Source organism: Stegodyphus dumicola, chromosome 10 (genome assembly GCF_044657685.1).
Source record: "Stegodyphus dumicola isolate Sdum_Otavi_A_Nest chromosome 10, ASM4465768v1".
Lineage (NCBI taxonomy): Eukaryota > Metazoa > Arthropoda > Arachnida > Araneae > Eresidae > Stegodyphus > Stegodyphus dumicola.
Window position 1 is genome coordinate 33,977,400 of NC_140777.1, and position 14,788 is coordinate 33,992,187.

Below are 14,788 nucleotides of genomic sequence, written 5' to 3' on the forward strand. Positions count from 1 at the left end.
AACTATTACAATATTATTTATTTAAAAGAAACCTACATTCCAATAAGAATACACAATATTAACATCATAGTATCTAATAAGATATCTTTATTGCTACTTCTTTTTATCTTGAAACTCACCTGCTCTTATTGCTATCCATTGCTACTTCCTAAGCCATAAATCATTGTGCTATTGTCTGTGCCATTTGCTTTCTATGCCATCACATTGTAGGTATCATTTTCATCAAATTTCAGTCTGTCTTACCCTATTGTAATGATTTTTAGAACCATCAAAAGTATTAGATATCCTTGTTTTCTTGAAGCTCTTTGGTATAACTGCTTCATCAATTATAACCCATGGACCCAAAATCCAAAAGCAAATTAATGTGAAATGAAAAAATCCGCTCCATGGACAAATCTATTTTAAAATTTAGTGAAGCTCGCTTTCAGAAAGCTTGAGGAAGGAGAAAATTACATGAAAAACACAAGTAAATATGGTAATCTAAATGTTATTAGATTGACAATACATTAGTATTTTTTATGCCTTTCAATGCTAATTCATTTGAGTTCCAATTTCATCTCATTTAAGCTAGTTATTTAAGCAATGGCTGAATCCATGAAGACCAAATGGTATTTTCATAGTTTTCTTCATACATAATACAAATTTGCATCTTAATTTTAAAATAGGTATTCTCATAATAACAAAAATGTATACAAACTGAATGTGATCAAAACTGCTCCCACCACATTTGGTATATATATTAAAGAATAAAAAGGTTATATATGAAATAGTTCAACTTTTAATTCCAAATAAAAAACAATTTAATTTTCTCTGAAAAACATTTTCAATTACTAAAAATTTAATAGCAGATGGAAGCTCCAATAAATTTTCATCATTACAATCCACCAATTTTCTCAACTGACTTCAGAATTTTTCTTCCCAGAGGCAGATGGTATTTCCCCTTAATTATTGATGAATAATTTACAAATGAGTATAAGAAACTCCTTAATGATTTACAAATCAGTGCTAGAGAACTATTAATTATAAAATATTCTAATGGACTATTCTTTAGAATTATTAGAACTGAGTAACATATTTTATAAATTAAGATAAATGCTATATAAATTTATTGAGAGACTAGAATAAATATTTTCACTTGGAGGGTTAAACTATAACTTGAAAACATGAAACAAAACTGTATACAAACAGTACTTGGAATTAACCAGTGAGAATAAAATAAGCATTGGCACTAACTTTATTCATTAAGTCTAAGGGCTAGAGTTTGTTGATATTCTATATTTCCCAAGAGACCTTACCAAAGTCCGTTAAGTTGCCAAGTGGCTGTGGAATGTGTTATCTTGAAAACTGTTACTATTTCAGGTAGCTGAATAGACTTATCTGCAAGAGGGTTCTTTTATGAATAAACTAAATGCAAACATTTCTATACAAAAGTTGACCAAGTTTAATTAAGGTGAAGCATATCAAGGCAGGCAGCCTCAGTATTTTCTGTCCCAAACGAATCTGGCTGAGAATTCAAATATTGTCAATACGTATACACACAAACTTAGCCCAGAAGGGCTATTAATTTCATTTGGTCATTTTGCGTTGATTCACTTTTCAAATTGCTACCACCAAATATTATCACCCTGTGTTATATTTAAAGAAATTAAATAATGAAGAATCTGCATAAATGCACGAATGTTTCTTGCATTGTACTGAAACAACAGTACCTAGAGCCATCGAATTCTGAATAACGTTATCCTCCACCGAATATAAGCATCTGGAAGCCCTAATTTGGAATTTGTTTTATTATCGATTTCAAAGTGAGCAGTGGCAACACTGTACCAGGAGGGGAAACATTTTTATTTCCAGTGTGCGAGACTGTGTATCAGAAATTCTAAACATATATGCTCACTTCAAAATTATTTTACGATATTGCTGTTGAATTCAATTTTATGGTTTAGTGCAAAGAACATGATATTTAATAAATAAAGGCAACACACATCCCTTTGGACGTAATGTAAAATCTGAAAGCTTTCAAATTTTGTTTATAGTAATTATTTTTGTCATATAATATTTGCACTGTTTAAAGTTTCCATTAAGCCTTATAACTACAAAGAATAATAACTCAAAAAGCATTATATTCTTACTAAACACAATTCTGCCAATTTTCAGTAACCTTTCAATAATAATTACTGATTCACATTTATTAGATACATTACTAAATATTCTTAGAATGTTTATGATCAACATTTTTTAAACAAACTTTTTTTTTCCAATTTTCCAAAACAACTTTGTTTTTCTCAGTTTTTGTTCAAATAGTTGGCTTTACAACAAGTTTTTTCTACATTTCTCAATGAAATTTTGTAAAATAGTACATAATAATTGATTTCTTGAATGGAAGTATGTCACTCTCAAAAAGTATGTAGCTGAATTCTACAATTAAAATTTACTATTCAATTTTGTCTGATTTGTTTGCTCCTAAGTTCTATAGCTACATTAATGAAACATTATTTACTCCCATGTTCTGTTCCTGGGAAATGAACTGGCTGGTTGAATGGAGTTTTTTCATGACTTTTCACATTCATACTTACAGTGGTTTACCTTGATGATGTTTTGTTGATATACTGTTGGAGATATTTTTTCCAGTTCTCACCAGTTCCTTAGAGAATCTCATAAAAGTCCTGACATTTAAGAAATCCAAAAGGTAAATTTCTTTTTATTTGACAGATATGAAGAGAAAAATGCTTTACTATAATCAAGTAATTCTTATGAACAATTCTGGAAACTGCAAAATGTAAATAAACTTCCAATTATGTGGAATGTATCACTGTGGGAGAAACTACTAGCAATGTTCACTTTTACTCTCACTGGATAAATTCAATACATTCAACTAATTATGAACAACTCTGTTACATAACACTGCCTAACCAAAATATAAAAAATGTACTAATTACACATAATAAGCTCTAAATTTAAATAAATATAAGAAATATACAATTTTTACAATAAAATTTCTCACTTTCTAATGTAAAACCCAATTTAATAAATAAGAGTACATTGTGTCAACTATAATCATTAAGATCGGTTTCTGTTTGGAGATCATTGCTTAATAAAGAGTTTGAATTTGTTGTATGAATAGAGTCAACAGATATTGATGGTGCATTAGCAACTACAGGTTCATCTTCATTAGTGTCAAAATGTAAATCACCATAAGTTATATCAGAAGGTAAGGCTATATGTGTCAAGTCTGAGCTAGAAACCAATGTCCCATGTGTTGGAATGATTTCAATATGAGCAGTGGGTATATCATCTGCTATTTCAGATGTACTATCAATTTCTTGCTCTTTGAAACTCTCAGACAAATTTTCCAATTCAAGGTGTTTCTTTGGTCTTCCTCTTTTTTTGACACAATTTCCATTTTTCATAACCTGACAATTTAAGCTTCTTTTTCTCTGTCGCCGAAACCGAAAATTGTGTACAAAATCTTTCCTTTTTTTAGTGAATACAGACTTGTTATTTTTATGTGCTTTAGCATCATCAGAATCTGATAATGAGACAGAGCAGTTGTTTTTATCTGGTGATAGTTCTTCACAAATTAATTTAAGATCTGATTCATCATGGTTTTGTTTTACATGATCTCGGAGGTGAGCTTTCCGTGTAAAGTTTTTACCACATGTTTTGCACGTGAAAGGTTTTATGCAACTGTGAGTTAATATATGCGATTTTAACTTATCAGGTCGGTTGAATTCCTTTGGACAGCCACAGTGTGTCCGGAAAGGGCATTTGTATCGTTTCACTGGTTCGTGAATGAGCAGATGACGTTTAAGCTTATCTTTTCGATTGAATGCTGCCTTGCATGTGTTGCACTCGTATGGTTTGTCTTCGCTATGAACCAGCATGTGAACTTTTAAGTAGCTTTCAGTTTTAAAACCTTTTGAGCAAATACTGCACGTGAAAGATTCAGACTCTGAGTGGATTTGCAGATGTCGACGCAAATAACGTTCGCATGGAAATACCTTATCACACCAGGAACACGAATAGGTATGCGATGAAGTGGCAAGATGATGGTCCAAAGCAGCTGGAGTTGAGTACTTATTCAGACAAAGATTGCATCTGAAAAATCTAGAAAAGGAAAAATATGCAATTACACCATTATAATGCCTCACAACTTTAATAACATCAAAATAAAGGAAAAAATCAACATATTATTACTAGGAAGTTAACAATACATCCAATCCATAATTCTGAAAACTAGCAGCATTACTGTAAATAATAATAATAAAAAATATATGATGTACTATCATAAAGAGTCACACAGCTTTATGTACTTCTCCCTCTAGTAATTAGGAAATATAAAGCCTTCCTATTAATTAAAAACTCTTATTATGCATTTCGTTTCTTTAAATAGGCTTATACTAATCTATTTAATAAAATATTGTTTACCTATTTTACCTTTTTAAAGAAAGTTTCAGAATTGCTTTTTCTCATTTTGGTTTACAATCTGAACAAAATTAATAAAAATTGTATAATTATAGAAAACCCTAAAATGAATATATACCTGAAACAGCATGAATCTCTACACTGTAAACTTGAAATTCAAGGTTAGAATTTTAAATAACATTCATGCTGGGCTTGCCAGAGACCTCAATGGCCTAGCAGTAAAAGCACTGACATCATGCTAATGTACTGTTTCTTACTGATGTTATTGCTTATTTAACTTTTTATAAAGTTAGTCCTTAACGACATTTCATCTAGCAGATGGTTTTAAAAATAGCTCTCAAGAAAACTTATCTGTTCTGTTATTATTTTCTTCCTTTATGTTGGATTCTACATCTTGTTCAATACCCAACCAATTTTCACCTGCACCTAAATTTTTTTTGGCCTTATAGAATATAGCATGAAGGTTTTTGTATAACTTATGAGTTTGGTTTACTGTGCTGTGGCAAAGCACCTGGCTTATTAAAATGAGAAATGCATTCATAGAGGACTTTTTAAGGAAAACTGACTCATATGCACATTACACAAGGGAAAAAAACCACAAAAATGCTCATGTAACAAGCCATTCATCAGGATTCTAACCGAGGTCGAACTACCAGAGTTCAGTAAATTTACAGCTTGGATGCTGGTGGTGCTCTATATGTAATTTATGAGATGATTTTGCTACTTTTTTTAGTACTAAAACTTGTTTATTGAATTTAAACATACACTAGATGAAAATGTAGATTCATCTTATATTTTGGACAATATAGGAGACATATTTTTATGAATGTTAACTATGTATGATTTTTCCTCAAAATTTTTAAGCATTTGCATGAGGCCATCATTTATTCAGCATACAATCATTTCATTTATCATATTTCAAAATAAAATAAATAAATTAAAGAATTAATACTTAAAAAATGCAGCATGTTTATTCTTATCATTACTTCAAAGTAAAATGCTATCACGAAATATCATAAAGGAAGTAATTTAAATACTGATAATATTATTGAGAATTTAAGCCTAGAATTTTTTGGGTGGAAGGCTCATTTTCAAGAGTTTCACGTTCCCCTATCATGTACATATTCATTTTAAGGCTCTCAATATTCAGAATTTGGAAGAAATTGATGAACTTTATGTCTTGCTTCTCTTGTTAAGGCTTCATTTCAGCTCAACATTAACAAAACACCATGTGATATGTTTTGCACTTTGAATCATTGAAATACAGGGTTAAAGAAATAGAGCAAATACTAAGAATAACTACATAATAAAAAGTGAAAGAAATATTATGCTCACATTATAAAAATGCACAGCCAAAGAAAAAAAAAAAATCATTGATCACATACCTACGAGTTGTTCGTGACCGTAGGTTCGGATACAGACTGTGAGTGAACTGATGAGAACCAAGATCATACAAAGAAGGAAAATTTCTGTTACATTCATGACACCTGTATGTCATCTCATTTTCATGTGACTTTGTATGCTCCAGGAAAGGATCGAGATCACTAAACATCTGCCCACAACTACTAAGAATGCACTTGTACACCTAATTAAAAACCCAGAAAGAATTGCAAAAAATTAATCTACAAGTATCGTGTATTTGGATGTAAAAATATTTGCACACAAGGAACAAATTTTTAATACACATACTTTTACTTTTTATGTAACTTACAGAAGAACAAATAATATAATTCTTTTCATTAAAAAATATTTCACAGCAGTAACTGCGTTATCAGAAACCTTGTCCACAGTCATAAAGGCTCAATAACTTTGTAGTGCTATTGTTTAATGGTGTACTTAACTAATATCAAATTAGACAAGACCTTCAGTTCATAGTGAACATAAAATGAGACAGCAAAGGATAACAAGTTATGACATTATAGGATCCGTAGATGTGGAAGTAGGTGAATAATGGGGAGGGGATGCTCCAAAATGTGCTTGAACATATCTGAGCATTGGATCATAACAAGTCTTATGAATTTCTGTTAGCAACATTCTTATATGCAAATGTGTTGCAGTAGCTATAAAATGAAGTAGTGGATGAATTTAAAGCAGAGTGGTTGAGCATGTTATTCTACAAAGGCTATTTAGTCATGTGGATAAAAACAACTTTATTCTACAAGCACAATTTGGTGTTTAGAAAAAACATTCAACTGTATATTGGCTGTTGCACTGGGTCATGGTTTTGATTTCTTGTGGTCTTCAGGAAAATAAACACTAGAGAGGTCTTTCTTGAATGTAGCAAAGGCATTTGATCATGTTCAGCTGGTGTGCTTCACATACAAACTCAAAAACCTGACCTTCTCAGGATACATTATCCACTCCTAACTTACTGATAAAACTTTGCCATTCTTGTTAACAATACATACTCTGCAAGTCACTCGGTTACGGTCAGCATATTACAAAGGTCCTTGCTTGGCCCACTGCTATTTCATATTTATACCAATGACATCCTACACATGCAGAACACAACATTAGTCATGTATGCAGTTAACACAAAAATTGTTGCATAAAATGCTTCTGTTAGCTCACTGAAAAAAGCATTACAAAACCGCCTACACAGCAATTGTTGCATAAAAGGCTTCTGTTAGCTCAGTTTAAAAAGCAGTACAAAACCACCTACATGCATTAGAGATCTGGGTGCAAGCATGGAAAATAAAAATCAGTGTCGAATCGGATGCAATTACGTTCACTAGGAAGAGAAACACTTGAAATGACCGCATCTCAATGTACGAGACTTTTATACCCAGGTCCAAGAAAGTTCAGTAATTAAGTATTACTTTACATTCTGACTGCATATGGTCACCCCACATTAAACACATTTTATCCAAGTTCCCAGTGCATAAAGCTACATTACATCGCCTAATGGGCTGCAGCAGCGTTCTTTCAGTTGAAATTAAATTACTCATCTATAAAGCCATATTACCCATTACGGTGGATGCTAGTTAACATTAGAACTATGGCAACGGTCATTTTGACTGTATCTCCATTTTAATTGGACATAACTTTTTAAAATTCTTCATTCATAACTGATATTTTTTGACTTTTTCTAAAAACTTACGAACATTACATGATAACTGTTTTGTCCAATTTAAATAATTATTTTTGCCTATTTATACCTAGAATTACCGCTATCAGTCATTTTGATTGTATCCAGAAAATTGCATATTTCTCATAATTTTTCTGACTTTTTAGCTATTTTTAGATTGCTGATAGATAAACAAGTGTACTTTGGTAAGGAATACTGCATATTTTACAGAAAAGAGTGGGGAGGAGAGGAGGTGCAGAATAAAAACACCTGGTTGGAATTTTTGCGAGCTACGTGTCTGCGCATTGCCCTTGTGTTAGAAAAGTTATTTTTTAATAGATGCAAATGTACTTCACTTCATTTAGATAGTTTTGTTGTTCTGACCAGTTTATCATGTAGCGTAGAAACGCTGGTAGAAAATATCTAATGAAGAAAGAGGTGCTGAAAGTTTTTGAAAGTCTTTCTCATGATAATTCTGCTTCAGAAACCAAACCTGATGAAGAATTTCATACCAAAACTACATTCAATTTATCCAATGAGGACTGGATTGTTGCTACTGAAACAAATGAAACTGAGTCGTCTGGAGAATCTGTTCACAAAACAGAAAAGGAAAGTAAAAATTTAGATCAAGAAAATATTACATTGCCTTCTACTAGTATAGTTTTCAGGAAGTGAAATAGATGGCAGTAGTCAAGCTCGAGAACGAGGAACATGTAACAAAAACAAGGAAATTCAAAATGCTAAAGAAACAGTTAATGAGGGTTCAGTTTGGAAAATATTAAATATTTCGACAAGTGTTACAGGGATATGTCCTCAACAGAATGTCTTACGAGAAGAAGCTGGGCCAACTTCGTACGCAAAGAGAAAAATAATTGATGGTAACTCAAGTAGTGCATTGAAGAAGAGGCACGTATGAAATCCCAAAATTCAGTTTGCCACTCAATGAATTAGATGCTTTCATTTCACTGTTGTATGTTCGTGGTGCTTTACCTGCAAGAGGTCTTTCTATTTTGAGTTTATGGTGAATACCTTGGAGCCTGCCATTTTTCACTGAGACAATGGCTAAAGACAGATTTATGGAAAATATGAAATATTTGCGCTTCGACATGAAATCAACTAGATCCCAAAGACTTCAAACTGATCCATTTTCCCTTGTTTCGGATATCTGGAATGCTTTTATAGAAAGCTGCTTGAAATGTTATAAACAATGCCAATGAATGCATGGATAATTTACAAGGAAACAACTGAATATAGGAATATCAGCCATTATAATTTTATTTTTCATAAGGCTGAAGAGCTTTGCAAGATGTACATTTCATGCAAAATTCCCAAACTTTCTGTATCTAACGAAAAGAGAAATGGTACTTGTGCCAACCCTTCCCATAAGCATAAACAATGCCAAATAAATGCATGCAGAGGGAATAAAACTTTGAATATGTGTGAACAGTGTAAAAATATGCTGTGGAACTTTACAGGTAAAATTTAAAAAATATTAATTTGTATGCACTGCAAAACTGAGTAATGTAAGTACTAATATGTGTAATTTTCAATATATTTATTTCATAGTGAAAATTTTTATGAGGCTATTGAAAAGAAGTTTAAAAGTATCTAGAGTGTTTTTTTTTTTTTTTCCTTCTCTTTTAGCTCTTTATTACATTAAATTATCTTTTGAGTGCATGTATTTACTCACTTTAATTTATTTACTCATTAAACAAGCAAAATATATAATTATAAGCATTAACTTTACATAATAATAACCAAAAGCAACCTCTTTACTCTATTCAGAACAAACAGTCAAAATGACAACTGATCGCAGTTATAGGTATACGACAACTGCTGTAATGTTAGTGTTAATTTGAATTAATCCAAAGGCCCTCAGAAACTTGTATTGGAATTAATGTTAAAAATATCTCATTAATTCAAACTAAATGCTTATCAATAAATCTAATCTGAACTAAAAATTTGACAAAAATAATTTCTTTTCCCTCATTTAACGGAAAAATACACTGTGTATTTCATATTTCGTGTGTCAAAATCATCTGTATTTCTTTTTTTGCGTAAACAGGCACGTGCCTGCTTTCCTAGACTATTGCATTTTCACTACACATTAGTGGCTATTGTCCTACTGTCCACCTCTTATGAGTACTTAATGGACAAAGCTCCCTGGCCAGTTTCTTTGGATTCATTTAGAATCCTTTATGAATGGGTAAGGGTAAGGGAAGAATCATTTGTTTATTTGTTATCAATTTTCTTAGAATTTAAGAAAAACTAGTCTTTACTACAGATGCTAGAGAGCTGTGTCAGTTATACCTGCAGTACAGACAAGTTAATGTGCTCTGTTTTTTCTTCCTTAGTGTGTGTGGTATGAACGTGTAAAAACTTAACATGTCTACACGTGGAGGCGAATGTAAAACAAAGTTAGCAGCTGACTATGCAATTAACCCTTTGAAGGGCACCAGTATATAATATAAACTGGTTGTTTGTCAATTTTTTAACCTAAAAAAAAATGCTAATTTCTCTACACCAAAAGCTATAATCGTAAGTTTCTAGTGTTTCCTATCGATTCTAAATGGCAGCACCACACTATGAATGCTCAACATTTTGCAGTTATGAAATTAATATACCTCGTTTCAAGGTATCATATTTGAAGATTGATAAATTCTATTGGAGGGAAAGAAAAATTCAAAATCTGTAAATATATGACGTACACATGCAGAACCTTTTACATTTACTGCATTTCAATAAAAACTGCTAATTAAAAGAAGATTATGTATACATTTTTAATACCGGTATATATCACCTACTGAGGGTACCTTTAATACTGGTATATATTTTTTAATACCGGTATATATCACCTACTGAGGGTACCTTGCCAATAGTTGGGAGCACCAGTCTTCTCCTCTACTGTGTGAGATGACAGCATTTCTTTACATTATAATAGTTTATGATGTAATAATTTATTTATGATTAACTTACAAGCTGTTTAGGATTCAGTATAATATTCATGAAGGGAAGGGGAGTTTAATGACCCTGCACTAGGACTGAATACAAGTATATTTGTTTCTTTTTATTCTTTTTCTTTACTCTGCGAGAGTTTCATTCATCTCTATTTATCTAAAATTTTAACTTCAGCACTTTACCCTTTCCCAACAGAAAGACTCATCGATTTCAAAATTGCCATCTGGGGTCAAAATTTTACACAATTGTAGGGATTAAATGTGGCATGTTAGCCCCTAAAAGACACCCGTTGTTTCGTGTTTTCCAAAATCCTAAAATCCAACGAAAATGAAAGGAGGTGATTGACAACTGATTTGTCATTCGGGAGTCACACCTTCTTCCCTTGGTGTGATGAGATCACACAAAGAGAATGCTCATTTAAAAATACGGGAAATGGAAGTGCACTTACGGTCTCATCTCTTAGTGTAATCACAAAAACTGCTGATTTGAAAGAATGCTTTTATTCTTATCGCCTTTGTTAATTTCAGATGAAAGACTAGGGAATGCAAGATAAATTTAGGGTTAGGTTACAAATAGAGACAAATTTCCGAGGTTGTTTTTTAAATAAATTTCACAGTTGGTGAAATGAGGGAAAATATTTTTAAGGCCCGTTTTTCTGTTTTTCAGCTGTTATATCTCCTTATTAATAGTGTCTGAGTTTACTTCATGTCAAATTGCATCTAGCTGATTATCTCCTTTTCGTAGTTTTTTAAGATTTCAAAAATGAGAATTCAGGACTCTTTGACAGTTTGTTAAATTGGGCTAACACATTTCCATGGGAAAATTGTGTCCGCTCAGAAGGACAGAATTTAAAGAAATTTTATGCTTACTATAAGTAGCAATGAATCTCTTTAATCTGATTATTTTATGGTCCACCATATCCCATGAACCAACATGTTTTGAATCTCCTGTCGTTTATTTGCAATGTGCTACCAGAGTGGCATGTTTAGAACTTTTAGGATTGAAAATCTATTATTCACATCATGTCCAATCTTCTGGTTTTATAATTCTGTTAAAAATACTATGTTGATTCTCTATTATAGCCCTTCAAGATTAAGAATGAACATCCGTATCCATAAAGACATTATTGAGCACTACATGGTCAGATTGCGAAATACGCATGATTCAAAGATACAAAATAAGATTTTTTTTTTTTTTTTTTTTTGCTTTTGGACCGAAAATAAAAAGTCATAAATGTTGTTCAGAAGTGATAAAGTAACATATTTTCCATTCTAAGCATCATTCTATCTTTGATACCAATAGCATATCTGAAAAGAACCAGCAAACTACTGAATTTAAGAAATGTAACCTTTATTTCAGCAAATTAAATATCGAAACAATCAAGTGAAGAACTGAAATACATTAACAAAGTCTTGTATGAGCCTGTATTCTACATAACTGTTAGATATCTAAAAGATCCCACACTCTTTATCACCTCAACTAAGAGCAGGACAAACCCAGTATGAAAAAATCCAGTTATAGGGAAGAAAGAGAACCAGGCATCAGTACAAGTACTAATGGGTAAAGTGAAATTGCATGTACACAGAATTTCCAGAGTTTTTTACTTATATATAGTAAAAGCATGTTTCTGTTTTAAATTTCAGTGAAATTGATATCTGAAGATTTTGACTCATTTTTTCCAGCATTAAGCAGTTTTTCATTTCTTTCAAATATGGCTTTATTTTTTTGTAAGGGTTTCTAATTCAATTGGTTTATAATGGCAATAATGTTATTCCCACTGCAATTCAATTTTTAATTTTTCTCACTTGTTTTCCTTCATCATCAAAGAGAACAATTTTCTTTGACCAAGGGTAATGAATTACTTATTAAGTATGAATACATTTACATTTATGTTTTTACAGCAAAATATAATCAATATAATCAATCAAATATCTAAGAACATTATAAAAATTTACTTTATTTATTATTGTGAAACAAAAGTACAGGGAACAACTCATTAATTAAATTAAACTTAGGTTTATAATGAGATGGTTAGGCAACATATCATCCTGTATGTTAAAACAATTCCCAATCAGAAGAGGCTTTAAACAACCTTTTTATTAAAGCTTGTGATTACAAAACAATTGCTGCTACTTGAAGGATTTAATCTACAGAAGATATAAATTAACATTCAAAGTAATTTAATGCTAGAAATCCACAAAGCAAAATTCTAACGTGCTTTGACTCAGACTTTTCTAACTGCAAAAGCAAACTCAATTAGCAAATGGCTAATGTTGTTTTAGAGTAATTCTCAGACCTGGATAAGAAAATATTACAAAGGTCTGTGTCGCTGCTAAAGATTCAAGAATTCTGTTCTTACCTATGTATTTCTGTTCTTTTACACAGCTAAGCTGCATCCCTAGTGGGAGCTGACAAAAGCAGAACTGACAGTACAAATAAAATAGTGGGTTAATTAACATAAACCTTACAAATGAAAGAAATGAATACAGAAAACATATATTTAACCTTCAAAAAAGTAGGTAAGGTTTGAAAAAAATATCAACTCTGGAAGAAACTTCAAATGAAATTTATAGCAGTACTTTATCCATAATAAAAATTACTCCTTTGGTATCTCAAAAGAAAACCATGGAGCTTAGAATTATGCTGAATTGAAATAGTTACTTAGCATGATGCACTAGCCGATAGCATGGGCAGCTACCAAAAATAATTGTTATAAAAAAAGATATTTTTGTTTCTATAAAAATATAGATATAAACAATTGAATTGTTAAGGAATCTAATGAGTTTAGTGAATGTAATTTGATGAGACAAGAAATAAATTAATAATAATAGAAGAAAAAAAAACTGCACTTCTTTCTTTTAAATTGCTTAGTTTTTTCATCAATAACAGAAAGGTTCATTAGAAAGAAAAATTAAACAGCTTAGGTTTTATTAAATGGCAAAGCATTTGTACTTGGAAGATAGAAATATTTTATTTCAGGAAGTGGTAACACATTTCTGTTAAATTGCTGAGTTATCTGATTAAATTTGAAACATAAATATTTTATGCTTTGCTGCTTGGCAGCATACTGCTTTTAAGCTGCTGAGTTTGTTAATCAAAAATTAATTAAATTTGCACAAAATATAAATTAAATCAAAATTCAAGCTTTGAGGTGCATGTTTGGGTGGAGAATTGTGTGTTCCAAAATTGGTGGCTCTACGTGACAGACTTTTCCACAATGTGAGGAACACATATACATCTAGATTTTTCATTATTTAATAATAGATACAATAACCCAATGCAGTAACTTTTAAACTGCATTAATTGTTTCTGAAGGGTAACTGCATAAGAAAACAATGAACAACAACTCAGTCACTTATATGTGATGACAGTTATGGGTTCATAAAATTGTGACAAGTAAGAGCTGAGTAATATGTTTTGTTCAAGAAAAAAGATTACAGTAACTCTTTATTTGCTTTCTTTTTAAGACAGATAATTTCTATTTATAGATTGCTATTTAAAATATAAACTTGTTATTAAAAAAAGAGAGAGAGAGAGAGATCCATAAAAAAAAAAAAAAAAAAAAAAAAAAAACTTCCACTTCTTCTTGTAAATTGCTTCAGATCTTTCTGACCACTTTTCAGTGGCGTAGTGAGCATAACTGGTGCCTGGGGCAGGAGCCCCCCCCAAAATACTTAACAATAATATGATGTATAGAATACATTAGCAATAAGATAATAATGCAAATAATAAAATGCTAATTCTGCCATAAAACACTAAAATATATTAAGAATAGTCACTACCAAACTAAACTAGCATTGAATTCGGAAATGTATCTGTGTAGGTGGAATAATTAGACATACGATGATCTAGAATCAGTTAAAAAGGTATTTATTTTACATATTTATATAATTGTTTTTAAAAAAGTACAATTTTTAAACGCTTAAAAGTTTAATATATATTATAGATAAGTAGATATATTTATTAATAATAATATAATATTATAATACATTAATACAATTAATAACTATGTATACATTTTTCTTGCCTTAGATAAAGGAAATTTTGCAATTACTTCATCAAAGTCGATCATTTCAAATTTTTCTCTTTCCACATTTAAAAATGCTACATGACTTAAGGGATCTTGTCCCACCGTTGATTGTAAATAGTCAAAATTTATTTAAATTTGCTTTTTGAATGTACACATTTGATAATGGAGTATTTGCAGTGCGACTCTTAGGTTTGGAAAAACATTTTCTCTATAGATCTGTAATGGAGTTTTAGGTTCAATTTCTTTTCTACTGTGGAGTAATATCTTGCAGTCACATTCACTGCTAAAAAAAATTAGGGGATATTGTGAGT

At 31.0% G+C, this 14,788-nt stretch overlaps 1 protein-coding gene across 1 annotated transcript in view; it reads right to left on the reverse strand.

The window, feature by feature from the left end:
- LOC146994940 (zinc finger protein 341-like) overlaps positions 1-14,788 on the reverse strand; it is a 47,794-nt gene continuing 33,006 nt past the window's right edge. The window contains exons 8-9 of the mRNA XM_085824868.1: positions 5,808-6,007; positions 1-4,104 (exon numbers count right to left, since the gene is read on the reverse strand). Of these exons, the coding sequence (XP_085680994.1) occupies positions 3,045-4,104; positions 5,808-6,007 (1,260 nt within the window). The 3' untranslated portion in view covers positions 1-3,044. The remainder of the gene's footprint in view (positions 4,105-5,807; positions 6,008-14,788) is intronic.